The sequence below is a fragment of the Triturus cristatus genome, chromosome 2_2, assembly GCF_964204655.1.
Source record: "Triturus cristatus chromosome 2_2, aTriCri1.1, whole genome shotgun sequence".
NCBI lineage: Eukaryota > Metazoa > Chordata > Amphibia > Caudata > Salamandridae > Triturus > Triturus cristatus.
Window position 1 is genome coordinate 1,075,928,985 of NC_140582.1, and position 21,065 is coordinate 1,075,950,049.

The following is a 21,065-nucleotide window of genomic DNA, read 5'->3' on the forward strand; positions in this document are numbered from 1 at the left end:
TGCCCAGAGTTCCCCACTGAGAGTATCTGCTATTCTGTTTTTTGATGTTCTCATCTAGTGCACACAGAGATGAATTAGAGCATCGAGGCATGCAGGTTCCATTTTGGAAGGCCCTTACCTGTTCCTGTGGCTAAGATGGGGCGGTGAAATTGATTTCCATGTCAAGAGAAGCATATTGCTGACATTCCTGAAGCTGAAAGGAGAACCTCCCTCCCTACCTGGAGTAGGGAGAGAATAGACAAGGCTACTTTAGAAATTCAGTTTGGTCCTTTTGCGGGGAGGGGCTGCTTCCTGTAGCGGTGACATTCGGTAGATGGTGTGGGTGAAGGGTGGGACAGCAGTCAGTTGTTCAGAGTGAGAGAGATCATATCGGTGAGCTCTGCTTTTTGTTTCCTCCCCAACACTGTCCAGAGTGGCTGTTGATAAGCTTGGTGAAGAAACCGCACATCTCTTTGTGTCGCTGTTGTAGGTACTGCGGTAAGAAGTATCATTCTACACAAAGGCTGCGTCTGGAGAACAGTCTGGAGCGGGCACTTGTAAGAAGACCCTCCCAAACCAGTTCTCAAAGTGTAGGCAGAGAATTCACGTCCCCGATCTGCTTTAACTGTATAAATGGTGAAATCTCTGCCAGACTTACTATTCCAGTATCTAAGTCTTTCATACCACAGAGTACTTTGAGGTCTGCTGTGAAACCAGCAGCCAGCTTCCCAAGAATCACCTGGGGTCTTGCCTAGATGTACAGCTCCCCTAAGGTACCTGGAAACCGACTTGCCTGCTGAGAGATGAAAGAAGCATGCCAAACCTGTAAGAGGTGTGGTTGTTCACAGTGAGCCAGAAGGAATCCGCCAGACCAAGGTGCTGAAGCCTATCAAGTAAGAGTGTGGAAAGAGACCTATGAGCCCCAGGCATGTGGGCACAGCCTCTCTAGTAGTGCAGTTCCAAGCTGGAATCCTGGATTGACAGCAGCACTGTGGCTGGTCACTCAGAGTAAATCAACAACTGTGCCTATTTTGGCTGACATTGTGTAGAGAAATTGTTAAGCTGACATCATGGAATGTGTGATGTCAGCTTAATACGGAATGTTGACAGATGAATTGAAGAGGCTGTTGAGCTGGGAGCTCAGCTGGATTGTTGTTGATAAATAAACCACTTTGAAGACTTAATTACTTCCTGTGAAATCTTTACATTGGCGACGAGTTACAAGAACTGTGCAGGGGACAGTTAAGCGACAAGTCCACCCCTGGAGAAAGTGAACCTGCGTGTGAAAATTGAAGGCAAGTGTTCATCTTGATTTTATCAAGTAAACGGAGTCCTTTCCGTGGCAATTAACCTTGGGATTAACTCGTAATGAACTGTTAAACCAGAAACTTTGATTCGCTGCATGCTATATTTAATTATCAATGTTAAACAATATTAAACAACTTAGAGGCACACCGGCGCAAGCTATCGACGCGCATGACCTCAATCGTTATCTTTATTACAAAAGTACGAATGAAATGGCAAAGAAAGATGTGTGATAACAATCAACACGAAACTACATACTATATTTAATTATTAGTGTCATCTTCGCTAACAGAGGCGCACCGGCGCGAGCTATCGACGTGCGACCTCCACCGCTATATTTATTATAACTGTACGAAGGCAAAGACGTACGCTAGCAATCAACGTACGTACTACATTTAATTATCAATGCCGTCTTTGTTAATCACATAATATAGACGGGCACCGGTGCGGGCTATCGACGCACGGAAGGTCAACCGCCATTTTCAATACAACTGCGCAAGAAGAAAACAATGGAACACACGCGCTAGAAATCTTTGAACGCGCGATCCCAGCGTGCGATCCTTTATATCTGCTTGTGATATCAAAGTGTAACATCAACACCAATAACACACAATAAAAACACGCGTATCAAACTTGAACCCTTGCTTAATGCGCGATCTTCACAGCATGAGCATAAAAGTGCCGCTTGATGAAGCGTGATCTCACCTCGTGACTCCTTCTAAAAGTAGTCATCTTCACAGAAGTGGTAGTAGCAGAAGGACAATTGTATAATAAAAAGGAAGGCTCACAGCACTGGAAATAGAGAAAGGACAGTCAAGACTATTGTATCCTATAACAGAAAGGAAGGCTCCCCATAGTGAAAATAGAGAAAGGACAATCACAACATTAACAAGGAGAGAAACAAGACTGGAATTTCAAATGAGCACATTGGATTGAAAAGAAAGACTGTAAATACAGATGAACATATATACATTTTGGATGTATTCTTTTATCTTATTATATTAAATTATTATTTTAGTTTCTTATATTAAGTTGTTATTTTTATTTGTTCTTTTGTCTGTTATTTATAGTTCTTCAAACATGGGTGATCAAAGTATGGCTTCACCTCCACCCTTTTTGGCTTCTCCTGGCGATCCACCTGTACCATGGAAGCAGTGGAAAAAATTGTTTCTCACATATATATTGGCCATAGGTGGAGATCGTTATGGTCCGCTTAGACGTCAAGCTATCCTTCGGCATCACTTGGGTATTGAAGGAAGAAGGATTTATGAAGACTTACCTGAGTTGTCAATGGGAATGGGGGATGGGCAACCAAATAATGTGTTCGAAATGTCTATACAAATGGTAGATCTACAATTCACCCCTAAGACGAATTTGGTATTAGAGCGATACAAGATTTTTTCTAGAGTGCAAAAATCTGAGGAAGACATTGCATCTTACGTTGCTACATTAAGAGGGTTGGCATTATCATGTCATTTCGAACAATTAACTGATTCTCTTATTAGGGATCAAATTGTACGTTGCACCAATGACAAGAGGATCAAGGAAATGTTGTTAACGAAAGATCCTAACTTGGAGGAGACCATCAAAATTGCTAAGGGGATGGAACGTACAGCTGTATGGTTAAAAGAAATAGATAATACTAGTTCGGAAAAGAAAGGTAGTGTTGTGGCTGAAGTAGAGGCTTCTCAACCAGAAAAGAAAATTTTTGAGAAAAGTGCTGATACTAAAAAACTAACTAATAATAAGAAAAAAATAGAATTAGGAGCAAGACAGAAAAATATAAATTGGAGAGAAGTAAAATGTTTCAGATGCGGTGCTCCGGGGCATCTAGTACAATGTGTGCAGCTAGATCCGCACTATGCAGAAGGTGTGGGATGAGAGGGCATCTTGCCAAGATGTGCAAAACCAAAATGGAGAATCGAGATGCAAAGAAAATTCAGTTAGTAGATCAAGAAGTGGATGAAATTTGTGTAAATGTTCAAGAAATAACTCTAACTGTCGAAGGAGAACAAGAAATTCTCAATGGGAATGGAATGACTGTAGTAAAGCCATCAGATGTGAAAGTAGAAAGCACTGATAAATTAGAGAAACCACATTGTGATATTCTCTCTGATGGATCTCCTATAAGAGTGTTAGTAGACTCTGGAATCTTATTCACTCTTATTTCTAGAGAGACTTTCATGAAATTCAGTGACTCTTCGCTAACAAAGTCTGATATTAAGGCTGTAGGGTATGCTGGAAGGAAAATAGAAATTTTGGGATTGAAATGGACAACAATAAGTTTTAAAAACAGAAAAGTTTTTGGAAGAATGTATGTAACTGACTATGGCTCAGATCTCCTTGGTTGGCGGCATCAATATGACTTAGGGATAATCATCAATCCTTCTGCTAAAGAACCAGTAATGTTAACTGAGGAAAACGAAATAGAGGAGGTTTCTCCAGAAAATTGTGAGGCTCTGATGAAGAAATGTCCTAATGTGTTTTCAGATAAACTGGGCTTGTTGAAGGGATTTTCCCATAAAATTATTATTTTGAAACGAGATGCAAAGCCAGTGGTACATAAAGTGAGAAACGTACCTAATATGATGAAACAGGCCTTGAAGGAAGAACTAGATAGGTTATTAGAACAACAGATCATCGAACCAATAGAAGCCTCGGAATGGTTGGCCCCCATCGTCGTGGCACCTAAGGGAGATTGAAAAATCCGCTTGTGTATTGACTTGCACGATTTAAATAAGTGTATCTGGGTAGACAGACAACCGTTGCCAAATATTTCTGAGATGTTAACCATGGAGGGTAAAGGAGTCGTGTTCAGCGTTCTGGACATGTCCTCTGCCTATCATCAAGTGAATTTGCATAATGAGTCACGCCATTTGACATCCTTCATTACTCTGTTAGAGGCTTTTCGTTATAAAAGAATGCCCTTTGGTTTAGCATCGGCGTCTGCTGTTTTTCAAAGAGTGATGAAGAATAATTTTGGGGACTTAGAACATGTATTGTGATTTCAAGATGATGTGCTCATTGTAGGAAATAGCAACTACAGTCATGATAAGTTATTTAAAGAAGTGATGTTTAGATTAGAAAAATATGGTTTGACTGTAAAGAAGGAAAAGTGCCAAATAAGGAAAGTAGAGGTTACTTACTTAGAGCACACTATTAATGCTAAGGGAATTAGCCCAAAGAAAAGTATTGTGACAACTGTGGAAAATGCACGTAGGCCTGACTCCAAGGATGAATTGAAATCATTCCTTGGGTTGGCGGAATATTGCTCTAAATATGTGAAGAATTTTACGGAGATTGTTGAACCTTTAAGAAGATTGATGAAAAAAGGTGCAGAGTATGATTGGACAAGTGAATGTTAGAGTTCCTTTTCTAATATAAAGAAATCTATAGTGAGTGCCCCAACCTTAGGTCATTTTGATGTGACAAAAAGGACATACATTACTACTGATGCAAGCAGTGTTGGAATTGGAGCTGTTCTTACTCAAATTCATGAAGGGGGTGAAAATGTCATTGGGTTTGCATCAATAAGGTTACAAGGTCCTGATACTTCTTATTCTGTGATTGAAAGGGAAGCTATTGCCTATTGTTGGGGAATTAACCTCTTCAGGTTTTATGTGTGGGGAATTCCTTTTAGATTAAGGACAGATCATAAACCATTGACTTACATCTTCAAAGGTGGATGAGGTTTAGAAGGAAATGTTACACCTCGTATTACAAGGTGGTTGTTAGGTGTGTTTGAATATAATTTTGAGATCGAATTTGTCAAAGGCAGCAATAATGTAGTTGCTGACTACTTGTCAAGGATGCCTGAAGAAGGTGTCGTTTCTGAAGTACAGAATAGTGAAGTATTGTCAATCGAAGGGGAATTATCTATTGCTGCTAGTGAGTGGGCATTTGCTAAGGAGAGTGATGATATCATGAAGGAAGTTAAGGAAAAGATTGTGCATGGATGGGATGATAGAGATGCCCAAAGAGTAGACATACGTGAATACTTCAAGGTCAAAGATGAGTTATGCATAGTTGGTGGTAAACTCAGGAGGAGGAGTCAAATTGTTCCTCCTGTTGGTATTCGTTCTAGAATTATTGATATTATTCATAAAGGTCACCTTGGACGTAGTGCCATGAAGAGGAGAGTCAGGGAAGTGTTTTGGTGGCCGGGGGTTGATTACAATGTCGAGGAAAAAGTGAAGAATTGTGTGGCATGTGCTAATAGTGATAAGTCTAAAGTAATCAGACAACCCCCATTGGAGATGACAAATTTTCCTAGCAAGCCTTGGGAAAAATTAGCGATTGATTTTTTGGGACCTGTGGTAAAATTAGGAACTGCAAACAAAATGTATTATTGTACTGGTAGATTACCATTCTAAGTGGTTCGTCATCAAAATTGTACCAGAAGTAAATACGTCTGTAGTCAGATTTTTTGGAAGAAACTTTCATGGATGAGGGATTACCAAAGACCATTGAATCTGATAATGGAGTACAATTTGCATCTAAGGAAATGGTGTCTTATTTGAATGGATTAGGTATTGTTCATGAAAGAGTGGCTCTTTTCCGTCCGCAGGCCAACGGCCTTGTGGAGAGAGTAAATCGCTTGATTATGGAAAATATACAACTGTCATTGGCCAATCAGTTGCCATGGAACAAGGAATTAAGGAGATTGATGTGGTCGCATAGGATCACGCCCCATTCTGTAACTGGTGTTGCACCTTTTGTCTCTCTCAAGGGAAGGATTCCAAATTCTAAAGCGTGTCCTGTGTGGTTGAAAGATGATGTGGGAATCATTGTGGATCGGGAAAAAATAAAGGAAAGTGTGATGAAGTCATGTGGTAAGAATGCTTCATACTACAACAAGAGAATGGGTGTGAAAAGATCTTGGTTGATGCCGGGAGACTGGATTGTGGTACTAAAGAAAGGTTTAGTCCATAAAGGAGAAAGTAAATATTCTAATCCTTGTAAGGTCAAAGAAGTCAAACGTAATGTGGTAATTATGGAAAACGAAACTACTAGAACTGTGGGTGATGTATGTAAAGTTAGGGGATAATTTGTAGAATTTTATGGTTCAATGTTCTCCTAGGATTTGTTTAGCATAGTTCATATGGAAATTATTATAGTTCACATAGAAATTATTATAAATACCAACATTTTGTTTAATGTAAGGGGGGAGATGTGTAGAGAAATTGCTACGCTGACATCATGGAATGTGTGATGTCAGCTTAATATGGAATGTTGACAGATGAATTGAAGAGGCTGTTGAGCTGGGAGCTCAGCTGGATTGTCGCTGATAAATAAACCACTTTGAAGACTTAATTACTTCCTGTGAAATCTTTACACATTGCCACCAAAATCCATATCTGTGAGGAGGTGGACATCGCCACTGGAAGCAAGACCTCTGCCCGTGGTGGTGGTTGCACCAACAACCAAGAGTGTGCATATAGTGATCAACAGTATCACATTGCCAAAGAGTGCCTTGCAGCTACCATCATGCCACTGTGACACCCTCAACTACATAGCAGTCCATCTGCTGTTTATTGCCAAGTGATCCGAAGCAGTTCCAACACCTGCCAAGGGCCTCCACCAACACACAGTACATGCATCAGTCGAAAGAATCCAGCCAGCAGTTCTCGCTGTCCCATTCTGCTACCCTATCCTGCTGTGACCACCTCAGGTCATGGGTAATATTGGCAGCCAGCACATCTCCCAGAAGCAGGAGAGATTGGAGACATGTTGCCAGTTTCTGCCCACCTCTAGTTTTCTCATCAAAGTAAAGCACTAGGTTGCACATTCAGTTATTGCGCTGCTGGATGGTTATTGTTTCCCCGAGTTTAAGCACCCACTCCCTGAGAATTCCATAATTGCTTGATATCACCATAACTGGGAGTCAAGAGGTAAAAGGGCTGTACTTGTCCCTGTCTGCACAACCACAGTAGGACAGATCCTGGGACATCAGAGGCAAATGCCCCAGCTCTCCTGGCTGAGGCCCAGAAGCCCCTGCTTGCTCATGGCCCACCAGACAGGATCTGACAGCGCTACAATGATTTCAACCAGTATTGGAGTAGACAAGGGTCACAATCTGTAAAGGTAACCACTGTCACAGCAAATTAAATGAAGTATAGCACCGAAAACTTTAACACTGGGAGTTACTGCTTGCTGGTGTGATATGTTCTTAACTACTGAAAGGATTATTTGTGATGGCGCTTTAGACACTTTGCCCACCAACAACAAAGTAACCAAAACCATACCCCTCAAACCCGTTTTGAAAGTCTTGCAGAAAATCAGTATTGAGGACATTTTAATTAAATTAGATGTGGAGGTCATTATAAAGATAATGTTGAGAACAGACAAGCGACGGTCATATTTGGGAATAAATTTCATTCCAAAATAGAGTTATCCGTTGAGACCACGTCAGCTGCAGACTAGTATTGTGAATTCATGAAACTCCAGATAACCAAACTTTGGAGTCAGGGAGTCAGTAAGGGAATGACTATAGAATGCCAGCTCCATGTCCTCGTGCTGCATCCATCTAGACTCCAATCGCCACATACTCAACTCTTCTCATGCACGTGTCTTGTTTCATCGTAGGTAAATTGTAGCATTTTGCAACATTCCTAAATAAACTCGAGCACCAGGCAAAGAATTATAAATCCAAAGCGGGATCAAACTGGCCACCAATAATAATAGCTAGTCTACACTTATAAAGCACGTTTAAGAATTTAATTATTGCTAGCATCTGGTGTTGCTTCCCAACTCGATGGCACTCTTGACCTGGGAAGGAGGAGATGCAGTGAGGAACAATCATAATTTAGCTTAGTTATACTCTGATCTCTACAATAGGGTGGCTGCCTGAGCCATCTCTCCGGCCAGTGAACAAATTCAAGAATTTCTAATGTGCAACTGGTTTCCTGTGGAGTGATGGCGATGATCTAAACATTGTTGAATCAATCAATCAATCATTTGTAGAGCACACTACTCACCCATGAGGGTCTCAAGGCGCTGAGGGGGGCGGGGGGAGAGGATGGGGGGGGGGGGAGCTGCTTCTGCTCGAACAACCAGGTCTTGAGAAGTCTCTTGAAGGTCAGCAGGTCCTGGGTCTGTCGCAGGTGGATGGGGAGGGTGTTCCATGTCTTGGTGGCGAGGTGGGAGAAGGATCTGCTGCCGGTGGTCGTTCGGTGGATGCGTGGAATGGTGGAGAGGTCAGCGGAGCGAAGCTGGTGGTTGGGAGTGTAGAAGGTGAGTCATTTGTTGAGGTATGCTGGTCCGGCATCGTGGAGTGCTTTATGAGCGTGGGTGAGGAGCTGAAAGCTGATCCTCTTGTTGACGGGGAGGCAGTGCAGGTCCCTCAGGTGGGCAGTGATGTGGCTGTGGCAGGGGATGTCGAGGATGCGTTCTGTATGCGTTGGAGTCTCTTCTGGAGTTTGGCCATGGTTCCCGCGTAGAGGGCGTTGCTGTAGTCCAGCATGCTGGTGACGAGGGCCTGGGTGACCGTCCTTCTGGTTCCGGTGGGGATACATCTGTAGATCTTGCGAAGCATATGGAGGGTGTTGAAGCAAGAGGACGAGACGGCGTTGACTTGCTGGGTCATTGACAGTGATGAGTCCAGGATGAACGCCAGGTTGTGAGCGTGGTCGGTGGGTGTTGGTGCAGCTCCCAGCGAGGCCGACCACCAGGAGTCGTCCCAGGCGGAGGGGGTGGAGCCAAGGATGAGGACCTCCGTCTCGTCTAAGTTCAGTTTCATGCGACTATTCTTCATCCATTCGGCGTCGGCCTTCATTCCTTCGTGAAAGTTAGTTTTGGCGGCTGCGGGGTCTTTGGTGAGGGAGAGGATCAACTGGGTGTCATCGGCGTATGAGATGATGTTGAGGTTGTGTGATCGGACGATGTTGGCGAGTGGTGTCATGTAGACGTTAAAGAGGGTCGGGTTGAGGGATGATCCCTGGGGTACGCCGCAGGTGATCTTGGTTGCTTTGGATCGGAATGGTAGGAGGCGGACTCTCTGAGTTCTGTCGGTGAGGAAGGAGGTAATCCAGTCCAGGGCTTTGTCGCGGATCCCTGCATTGTGGAGGCATGTGCATAGGGTGTGGTGGTAGACGGTGTCGAAGGCGGCCGAGAGGTCTAGGCAGATGAGGGCCGCGGTTTTGCCGTTGTCGGAGTTGGGGTGCGATGATGGAGCTTGCTTTGTTGAAGATGTGGTGGGGGCAGGGGTCTGACGGTGAGCCGGAGTGGATGGTGTTCATGGTTTTGATGGTGTCTTCGTCGTTGACATGGTTCCAGGAGGTCAGTAGGCCGGTGTGACTGGGGGGGGCGGTGGGTCTGAGGTGTTGGCGGCTGTCGGAGTGGGGACTGAGTGTTGAAGCTGTCGTGGATGTCTATGATCTTGCGGTGGAAGAAGATGGCTAGAGAGTCGCAGAGGTCTTGTGACGGCGAGATGTCGTTGGAGCTGGGGTTGGTGAGTTCCTTCACAATGTTGAATCACCAAATTTGTGAGATTAAGCAATCAAATGTGTTCTAATCCTGTTAGTAACAAGGGCAGCTACGTAAAACTGAATATGCATGGTCGAATGTAGCATTACCAAGCTCCCAAGGCAAAAGAATATATAGCAGAGGGGATGTGCAAATCAGTCTTCGATTATACCTTGACAACAGAAAGATGTTTTGCCACCTCATAATCATTCACCCTTCTAAGGACTAACACCCCCTTTCAAAGCATATATTGTACACGTCGCCAGATGGGTTGTCCCTGGCTGGTGCTTCATTGTGCTGCTCCTAATTATGGCCATGCTATGCTCTTCAAATTTTACCTTTATTCCTGAGTAATGTTGATACAGTCCACAATATGTCTCTAGCATGAATTGGGAATCTGCACGATCAGAAGTAAGGGTAAGAACATTTATTTCTATGGTACAAAGCATTTTTTTTTAATTATTTAAAATCGGCTGCGTAACTTTCACAGTTTTCCTTAATTGCCCTTCACACCACAACTAAGACTGTAAATCAAGTAGGTCAGTGTTTCCCAAACTGAGGAAAGGCTGTAGGATGTCATTTTTGCAACACACAACAAAATGTAAATACCTGTATATGAACTGTACACATTCAGCATTTAGGAAAGCAAAAATTAAGCACTTTATGTTTAAAATTCTGACGTATGATGGTAGCAGAGATTTTAATAGGATCAAGACACTGCATAAATGATAAATATTCACTGAAACTCGATTTCCACACATTATCATTTGTGTGCAATAAAGTTTGAACAGTAAAGCTGTAGGTCTGTGCAAATTTAGTAGCCACTTCAAAGAAAAATAAGCAGTCTGTAAATGACAGTGCGCTGCCACACGATGCTTTAGTTACATTAAAAACATTGCCCACCTCATGTCTATTAGAGCTAGGTGGATCGCAAAGTGTCATGCTAAAAAGAGATTAATGTGTCTAAAAAGTTTGGGAAGCACTGCAATAGGTAAAACTATGTGAAAGTACACTGTCAGTAGGGAGTGTTTAGTCAAGTGATGGCTACTATGTGTGGGACACACACGTGGAGTACCTAACCCCGTTGACTATTCTTTATTCAAGAGGCAGTTTCTGTCTCTCCGACTAAGATGCAGGGGTCTCCAAACAGAGTGTGGAATATGACAACGCAGATGAGGTACTATAAAGGACAACTGTCCTAGTCTTCAAACACATAAGCACGTTTGCTAAATACATTGTGAAGACCAGTATTCCTGCTTCCTCTATTTACTGGACATGACCAAGGGTTAGGAGCAGAGCTAAAGTCAATTTTTCTCTCAGAAAAAAAGTGAAATGAACCAAGACACCACAAAAGACGTAAATATTCAGATCAATTTACAAAGGGAAAACACTTTACAGTGAACCATCAAACACGAATTTTGACAATTACATAAATATAGGCATACGAAAAATAGCACCCCCTTGAAGTAAACAGTGTCTTAAAAGACATAATTGCAATGAAACACACCTTAGCAAACGATACAAAACACCTAAACTAAGATAAATGTGCTACTGAGATAATTCTAAAAGATTGGGGAAAAAACTAAGGAAATAGCCACACAGCAAGACTGTGAAGTCTATTTAGTGAAGTCTATTTACACGGATTAGATCAAAACAAAATGGATGATTATATAAGGACATGCATTGCATACTTTCCAAACGTATACATCTACCGGTGGAGGAAAAAATGGCACATAAGGCCCTATGGAAGGTTCCATACTTGAAAAGTAACCGATTACTAGTTCTATAACAATGTGAAAACATATGTCGGATTCAAAAGGATACGGAGTTTTTATAGCGGAGAGGCCAGCTTGAAGAGTTATAGTGAAGACCGAGTTATTCCCCAACTGGTGTAGTCTGTAGTTATCATATCGAAATTGCTGAATCAACATCCTCCACCGAGCGGGGTCCAGAAGATCCTGCATCAATTAAAAAACAAGTCATGTCACAAAACTGAGAAGAACAAAACGAACAATAGGTCCACAGGGAGAAATAGAAGGGTATTATAGTATTTTTAACTTGAAGAAACAATGTTTAGATTAGAGAAAATATACAGCAATTAATGAGAACAACAAATCACAACCTATTCCTTGTGCCTTAAATGTGTTACATCGAGCTACTTTATTTTTTAATTAAGAGGGGAAGTAAAATAAAGGAAATGTTACTTATCAACAACCATGGACTTGCCATGAAGTGCTGGACTAGGAAAATTGAAAGTTTGTTTTCTCCAAGTTTTCTTTTCAGATTTCGTCTTCTCCACGACGAGAATAACTCAGCCGCACATCCCAATGAAGCCTACAGTCAATTGGGAGGGCCTCTGCCAATGGTTGCCATTGGGGGCCACCAGCAATAATTTTTGGGGACCAGCACTTATTTTTCTCTATCAGACATTACCAAGAGGAAGAAAGAGAAACATAAATAAAATGGAAAGACGGAGGAGGAGAAAGGTTAAAACGCCATCACAAAAGTGGACAAGCTCAAAACCAAAGCTTCTGCTGCTTTTCATCCCACCATAGTAAATGAAAAGACTTCCTCTGAAGGAGAACAGGAAGGGTAAGAGATGTCCCCTTCTGGTGAAGTAGCCAGGCTACTTGCATTCTGTATATCAACATAAGTGTTATAAGGGGCAACAGTGTTATCCGCCTCAGAGTCATTTTTTTTCAAGACGAATAAAATGTTGATCAGGCAGGGCAAGGGTCTAGGTTTAGGACCCAAATAGCTCTTCCATCCAGGCAAATATTTAGGCCCTAGAAAGGTGTTCTGCCAAGGGCAGGATATCAAAACATGCTCTGACGTTTTCTTCTACTAACTGAATGATTTCAGTAGACTTTGAAGGTTGTACAAGGGTTTGCTCCAAGGACACCACCATTTGTCTGGACATCAATGATGGCACTGACTAAATGGGTGAAGCTGCCCTGGCTGGCTTTGATGACTTCTTAGGCACCAGGACAGGAATCCAAATAGGTGCAAACGTGTCAGGGTGAGAAGTGCTGGAGTCACGAGGCTCTCAGGATTGGGTTCAACCTTAGGAACTGGAGCTGAGGTTACAAGCACATTCCTGAACAAATCTAGCATCGCTAGCTGAAAGAAATTGACCTGAGCGAGGCCAGCCAATGGCGCCTGGAACTCGAGCTTCATATTTTTCAATGTCAGGATTTTCCCAGATGACATCGAAGTGTCCACACTCTGGATGATTGAAGAAGCAGGAGGGTTTACTCTAGGAAGAAGAGGATGTCTACTTCCTCTGGTGCTTATTGTGGGAAGATCTTTTGGGGTGGTAAAGGAACATAATTCCAAAGAATTTGTAAAACATGGTCCGCGTGAATGGTACAGTGGTCAGTGTCATATTGAAGGTGTGTTTAGTCTTGGGCTAATTGTTCCGACTCAGGCTGATTTGTTTTGTGGTATAGATTTCACTGGCGGACAGTTATTAGCTTAAGGCAGTGATTCTGGTCATGCTTAATCTTCAGCTTGATGTCACCTTTTGACTCTGGGCTGAGACTCAGTATGGCCATCTCTTATAATTGATCCTACACTAGAGATCTTGACCATTTAGTTTGTATATAATATTGAGGCCAAATTAATTGCATGCCGAGGAAGAAAGGGTTGATATGCCTTAAAAGATTACTCTTTCAGTTTTATTCTTGATGGACTTTTGTTCCATAAATCACAAAAGGGGTCACAAGGGGAACGAGCATCTAACCAAAGAAATCGTGTTCCCCAATATTATCAATTCACACAGCGTATGTCGGGTATAAAATAGGACTAAATAGAGAAGAGAATGGTGAGACAAAGTCGTGTAGTTTTAATGATGAGAACCCTCAATCAGCAGGTGACATGCTTCATCATTGGGTTCCCTCCTCACAGCAGTATTGTGCGGTACCTGCTGTGGGCTACAACTCCACAGGCTCCAGGAGCAGAGGTGTTTTGTAAAAGATGAGCTGTATCAGGGATCTGAGTGAGGGGCAGTGGGCAAACGACTAACAGTTTAAAATTGTCAAAAACTGTAATTTATTCTGCAGCCTCCAGTGGAGAGGATTAAAAACAGAGTAAAAAACTGTGCGTCAATAGAGCAGTTCGCTTATTATGAGGTCGACATGTTTATGGCCATATATGACTCCGAGTTCTTCGGCATTCCTCAGGACCAAAGATAAAAAGTGTCACTCTGCACAAATAGTATAATAATAAAATATCTGCTTTGAATCAGTTAGTCAGGTACAGAGTTGGGTGGCCCATCATTGGTGTCTCGGTTCACCCATAGAATGGATCTATGTATGATTCTCAAGCCTCTGCCCGTGTCGTATCGATGTGTCCGATAGAACCCTCAACTCTGCGGGTCTGCCGAGACACCAATGGTGGGCCACAAGACTCTGTACCTGGCTTACTGATTCAAGGCCGGGCTCATTTCGGACAGCCACCATAGGCTGGAGACAGGAATGGACTGGACGCCAAGGAAATAATCTCAGTCTTATCCGAGTTGAGCTTTAAGCAACTAGCATTCATCCTGTCCACCACTGAATTGAGACAAGACTTAAAAGAACTCAAGGATGATGGAGCATGTTCCTGAAAAGCCAGGAGGAGTTGAGTATCATCCACTTCGGATACAAGTCTCACTCCCCAGGACTCAACAATTTTAGCTAGGGGTTCCAAGAAAATATTAAAAAGGGTGGGGCTAAGAGCCAAACCATGAGGGACTCCGCAATCCAGGGGCTTTGCTACAGAGGTGAAAGGAGAAAGAAAACTGCCTGGGTATGCTTGCTAATGAAAGATTTGAGCCATAGCAGGGCTTGGTCTCTGATACCGATCTTTTCAAGCATTTCGAGCAAAATAGCGTGAGAGACCAAGTCAAATGCTAAGGAAAGATCCAAGAGCATTACCATGATAAGGTCAAGCATGTGACCAGCTTTGAGAGTAGGCACCTTAATAAGCTGTCAAGGTTAAAACCCTCCAAGGAGCACACAAATTGCTGTGCAGATTTGTTGTTAAAGTCATACACGTGAAGGTTAAAATCTCCTAATACAACAAAGTTAGTATGCAGTGGAGATAGTTAACCTAAAGTGTTAGTCAAAAGCTGTAAAGATGTGGCTTCATGCGGGCAATAAATAAGCATGCATGATACTGCGAAAGTAGGAGCTGAAATAATATTGGATACATCTTCAGTATTATTAACATTGTTACGTTTAGAGCGATGTATAATGGCCACCCCACCCCCACTTCTATCATCTCTATCAAAATGCTTGATAGAGATGTCTTGGGGAATTGCTAGAGCAATATCGGTGGCAGAACGGTCTTTTAACTAGGTTTTGTTGAGGAACAGCAGGTCTAGGTAAAGAGCAACAGTTTAGAAGACCTGCAGAAAAGGAGAGGGAGAGATAGCAGTACCCAATCCATCTTGTGTCGCAGGTCCAAAGTCCTCCTTAAGTAAGGGACTAAAAGGTTTAGGGACTTCAAGAGAGAAGCCACACCCAGGGCAATGGAGTCCCACTCCTGGGTTAGCAATAGTATGTTCACCAACATGCACACACGATGAGGTGCGCAAGGTAAAAATGTTCGGCCGTAGTGTACGTAATGAAAGGTGCGATATGGCGCAATGATGATCAAGCATGTTGGGGGGAGGGGGGAATCCGTTCAGAAATCGTGGGAGGCTAAAACTGAATATAAGTTCATTATTTTGGGCTCCGGTAATTGTGATTAGTAAGAATGCAAACTCCGGATCTAGATGCAGACTTTCGTTAGGATTGTTTATTGAGCATATTTATTTTCTCAGAGTAACTTCCACATAATCTTGCTGCTAAGAGGGAGTGGGTTTTGAAGTACAAATGGAGCATTGGCACAAATTATAAGTTTTCTTTCTATGTTTTATGAATTGCTTTTATCCATAAAAGTCTTAATTATAAAGAAATATATGCATGTATTTTACTGGATTCAGCTCTATGGTTGTTTCGGAGGCAGATTCTTCCTTTTATTTATAGTATACGTGTATATACCATCCAACACCATATTTTTAGGGAGAATGTTCTGGACATCAAATGGAATATTTGTGTTATAGTGCTGTACCCTAGTCTTCTGGAACTAAGCCAATATATTTATTTATACGATTGTGGGTAAAGGATTTGAATATGGATTTATTCAATACTATTATGATATAAGGTGATTTAATTTTAGTGTAATTAGTCTTAAGCTTTCTGTGGACCTCACTTGAGATCCAAATCTTAATAAGGGATTGAATTGATGATCAAGCAAACTTTTTAGATGTAAAACAGTCCCATCATGCATCCCAGTGGAGGTGATAGTACAACCCTTAATAGGCAACGAAAAAACTGAGAGGCTAAAAAATAGAAGCTCCTGGGGGTTTCCACGCTGTGAGCGACAAGGTCTCAAGTCATTGCTAAATGGTCATGAGCCAAAGTAACCACCTGCTGAAATGAGCTTATCCAAAACTCACTTTACGGATTTTATATTCCTTTGGAAAGAACTGGGCACTTAAAACTAATGTATATAGTCCTTCAGATTGTGGAAGCAATATTATCCAATTTATGAAACTCTGTCGGATAAATAGAAGCATATAATTTTATCCACGCGCTCTGCAGTAAATGCAGATTTCGTTTCTCGTGGATAGCGTCCTAGGACCTTTGCTACCTTTAAGACTCCTCCACTAAACCATCTGATGGCTGACCCCATCATTGGTGCCGGTCCCTCATGTAGATTTACACTAGAGTTCACTGCAAGTTTCCAATGACTGGCCCTGCGGTTTCCTTCCGAGTTATTTTGAAAGTGTTGGATTATGGCGCATTTAGTGACAGAAGTCTCATATGCATCGGTGTTCGAGTTTAACTATTTAAATCACATAAATCTATAATTTATATATAATATAATTTTCATATATATACAGCAGAGGCGCAACTAGAGCCAAATTTCGGGGGGGGCTGAGCAAAAATTTCGGGGGGGGCTGAACTTTAAGCAATAGGCAGAGTGGAGCTGAAGGGGCGCTTAGAAGGGGTGAAACAACAGCAAGGCCTCATTAACATGCAAATGGTCTTTTACAGACCTGTGAAGTGCTCGGGTGCGGCTGCTTTTTTGCCCGGGAAGGTGTCTCATCCCGGGCTGCCACACACGACGGGGGGGGGCTGAAGCCCTGTGAGTCCAATGGGTGTTGCGCGCCTGATATACAGCGTAAACGAAGCGTCGAAACAGCAGTCGAGGAGCGGGAGTGGAGGGGCAGGAAGGGGTGAACTCTTCAGGGGTGGTCCGGCACCCAGGTGGTTGCCCTGTAAAGAAGAGGTCGACGCTGGCCCCTATTTATAATATAATTGGGAATCTTGTATATTCGGGGCTGCAGTACAGAGAAAAGCATAATTTGGGGGTGGAGGGGTGTGATGCGTTTGGAGCACATTTGTGTCCATTTGCTTTACACTCCTTTCCTCGACGTCGCAGTGTGGCTACAAGTGCCGTGCATTTGATGGTGCTACTAATGCAGTACTCACTAAAAACACTAAGTCGAAACACGCCATTATTGCAAGTCTTCTCGGCCCCCGTTTTAGTGGGGTGGGTGCATGGAGGTTATAGATTATAACAGCTGTGCCTTGCGTACACGAGGTATCCGACTTTAGACATTTTAAAGAGACAATCTTATATTTATGGATTTCGTTATTTTTACAAAATTGAAAAAGCAGCGGGAAACTTTAAGTTGTCCTGTTAGCTGGGCAAGTGTCTGCCGACCATAAATCCCAGCCTAAGCAGCAAATCAGCGGCCAGGATCAAGGGGCCAACATTCCATTAGGTTTATAATTAAGATAATGGTAAAGTAATGGAAGGCGCGAGCAGAGTAATGACCAGCAGCAGCAATATAAATAGCCTAGACAAAGTTAGAACATTCATAGATATAAAAGGTGAAAACACCAAGTCCATTTATAAAGGACGGCCTCGTTATCCTGCCACCGTCCGCTCCTCGAAGCAAAGCGTAACAAGAATAAATTCAGAGCGTCAGGCGACGCGGCCATCACTTATCTTTTACTGCCACCTAGTGGGAACAAGGAATAACTGCAGTACATTTGACTAGACAGATGCGGACTCGCCGAAAAAAAAAAAAAAAGAGCAATCATAAAATAGGGGAGTTCTCTAGTTAAATCAATTTATAAGCATTTTATACCAATCTGTAACTGTCACTTGTGGTATCTACCGATATAAACGTCCGTGTTTAACTACAATAACTGGAACTCGCTGTGACCCCATGTGCCCTGCTACTATTGTAAAGCGCTCTGATGCATTCGGGCCACCCATGTCCGCGCTATGTCAAATTACATGCAAATTGGAAATAAACTTCCATACCACGTTTGCAGAGTGTAGCTCTACAAAGTGCCGCCTTAACACAGCCCAGCACATTGCACAGCAAAGTTACTAAATCCTGCCAGGATGCTATGCATAATAAAAGGCCAAATTCTCAGTATCACTAACGGATAGGGATGCCAGGAGTACTTAAGAAATTCCCAAGAAAGCCCCATCTTGGACATAGACAGAGACCCTCTTCCGACATAGGTAACTATAAATAGGCCTTCCTCCGGAACAAGGCCGCACCAGTCCTCCTTCACATGCTCACTTCTCACCTAGACCTTAAATTCCTGTGGGTTTTTTACGACATGAAGGTACTGGGGCGCTTTACACGAGCACCAGTTACATTAAACAAGGGCACATTAATTCATGTTTTTTTAGGAACAGTGAGAGTAAGTGATTTTGCTCAGAATGACAGGATGTTGAGCTGATGCAGAGACTCGAACCTGGTTCCCCAGTTCCAAAGTCGGCAGCTCTTGTTCCCCAGTTCCAGTCGGTAGCTCTGGCTGTTATGTCACACACTCTCCCCACATCCTTGCCTCGTTTGTGAGCAAAAAAACGCCCCTCTCCTAGGAACTCAGAGCCTTACGACATAAGGCACAGAGCATGAAGATGCATAGCCAACAAATTCTTTTTGGCCCACTCAACATGGATGTTATGAATGACCATTAAAATTGTGACATGTACAACCATGTTATGTTTGAATAAACTGCGACTTTTTAAGGCACCAAAGCATGTTGTCAGTGGTGTAATTTAAAGAGTAAAATGGACGCAATTAAAGTTGAGGGAGGAGGACTCGCCTCCTGGGAGGGGTTATGCTGTTGCACCGTGTGATCCTGAAAACAGGAGCCCTTCCACTGTGGGGCTGCCAGGCGCCTTGTGATATTTTACTCAGTTTAAAAGCACCATGGTGGCCTCGAGGCCTCTATTTTGTTCTTTGCAGACTGCAACCCTTCAATCCTGCCCTCTATGTCAGCAATGCGCACACCGATCACATCAGATTTCTTCTGAAAGCTCTAGTGAGTCCCTTCAAGCCTATTCTTAGTTCGCACATTAGTCTCAGGGGCAGGGAATGCTTGGGGGGACTTCTAGTGTCGTTTCAGTCGCGATGCTAGAGGCTCGGCGGTGGCAATTACTCGTAGCTGATGTTGGTATATAATGGGACGCTGTTTGTTGGACCTGGCCGGCGCTGCTTGTGTGTAAGGGCTGCTTAAACCCACGACTTGCGGAACCCGCTTCGCGGGTCCTGCTGCGGAATCTCCTCACCTTCACCGCCTGCTTGTGGTCTCCTGCCTGGCTGCTCTGTGGGGGCGTGTGAGGCTTCAGGGCTGCGAGCGCGAACCGGGACTCACCTTCCCAGGAGTCCCGGTCCCGGAGGCTGAGTCACCTGGCCCCGCTCTCCCTGAACGCCCCGCCCCCAACTTCTTACAACTTAAAAGGCACCTGGACCCTTTCCTCGTGGGACGCTGTTTGTTGGACCTGGCCGGCGCTGCTTGTGTGTAAGGGCTGCTTAAACCCACGACTTGCGGAACCCGCTTCGCGGGTCCCGCTGCGGAATCTCCTCACCTTCACCGCCTGCTTGTGGTCTCCTGCCTGGCTGCTCTGTGGGGGCGTGTGAGGCTTCAGGGCTGCGAGCGCGAACCGGGACTCACCTTCCCAGGAGTCCCGGTCCCGGAGGCTGAGTCACCTGGCCCCGCTCTCCCTGAACGCCCCGCCCCCAACTTCTTACAACTTAAAAGGCACCTGGACCCTTTCCTCGTGGGACGCTGTTTGTTGGACCTGGCCGGCGCTGCTTGTGTGTAAGGGCTGCTTAAACCCACGACTTGCGGAACCCGCTTCGCGGGTCCCGCTGCGGAATCTCCTCACCTTCACCGCCTGCTTGTGGTCTCCTGCCTGGCTGCTCTGTGGGGGCGTGTGAGGCTTCAGGGCTGCGAGCGCGAACCGGGACTCACCTTCCCAGGAGTCCCGGTCCCGGAGGCTGAGTCACCTGGCCCCGCTCTCCCTGAACGCCCCGCCCCCAACTTCTTACAACTTAAAAGGCACCTGGACCCTTTCCTCGTGGGACGCTGTTTGTTGGACCTGGCCGGCGCTGCTTGTGTGTAAGGGCTGCTTAAACCCACGACTTGCGGAACCCGCTTCGCGGGTCCCGCTGCGGAATCTCCTCACCTTCACCGCCTGCTTGTGGTCTCCTGCCTGGCTGCTCTGTGGGGGCGTGTGAGGCTTCAGGGCTGCGAGCGCGAACCGGGACTCACCTTCCCAGGAGTCCCGGTCCCGGAGGCTGAGTCACCTGGCCCCGCTCTCCCTGAACGCCCCGCCCCCAACTTCTTACAACTTAAAAGGCACCTGGACCCTTTCCTCGTGGGACGCTGTTTGTTGGACCTGGCCGGCGCTGCTTGTGTGTAAGGGCTGCTTAAACCCACGACTTGCGGAACCTCCTCACCTTCACCGCCTGCTTGTGGTCTCCTGCCTGGCTGCTCTGTGGGGGCGTGTGAGGCTTCAGGGCTGCGAGCGCGAACCGGGACTCACCTTCCCAGGAGTCCCGGTCCCGGAGGCTGAGTCACCTGGCCCCGCTCTCCCTGAACGCCCCGCCCCCAACTTCTTACAACTTAAAAGGCACCTGGACCCTTTCCTCGTGGGACGCTGTTTGTTGGACCTGGCCGGCGCTGCTTGTGTGTAAGGGCTGCTTAAACCCACGACTTGCGGAACCTCCTCACCTTCACCGCCTGCTTGTGGTCTCCTGCCTGGCTGCTCTGTGGGGGCGTGTGAGGCTTCAGGGCTGCGAGCGCGAACCGGGACTCACCTTCCCAGGAGTCCCGGTCCCGGAGGCTGAGTCACCTGGCCCCGCTCTCCCTGAACGCCCCGCCCCCAACTTCTTACAACACACCCCATTGGTCTTTGGCCCATAAATATCGGAGAGTGACGCTGCGCGGGAGCGCGCGGGAGCGTCCGGG

General features: G+C 44.6%; 1 protein-coding gene across 1 annotated transcript in view; it reads right to left on the reverse strand.

Annotated features, from left to right (window-relative positions):
- MAEA (macrophage erythroblast attacher, E3 ubiquitin ligase) overlaps positions 1 to 21,065 on the reverse strand; it is a 391,495-nt gene that overhangs the window by 22,925 nt on the left and 347,505 nt on the right. The window contains exon 7 of the mRNA XM_085642591.1: positions 11,572 to 11,705. Coding sequence (XP_085498717.1) covers positions 11,572 to 11,705 — 134 coding nt within the window. The remainder of the gene's footprint in view (positions 1 to 11,571; positions 11,706 to 21,065) is intronic.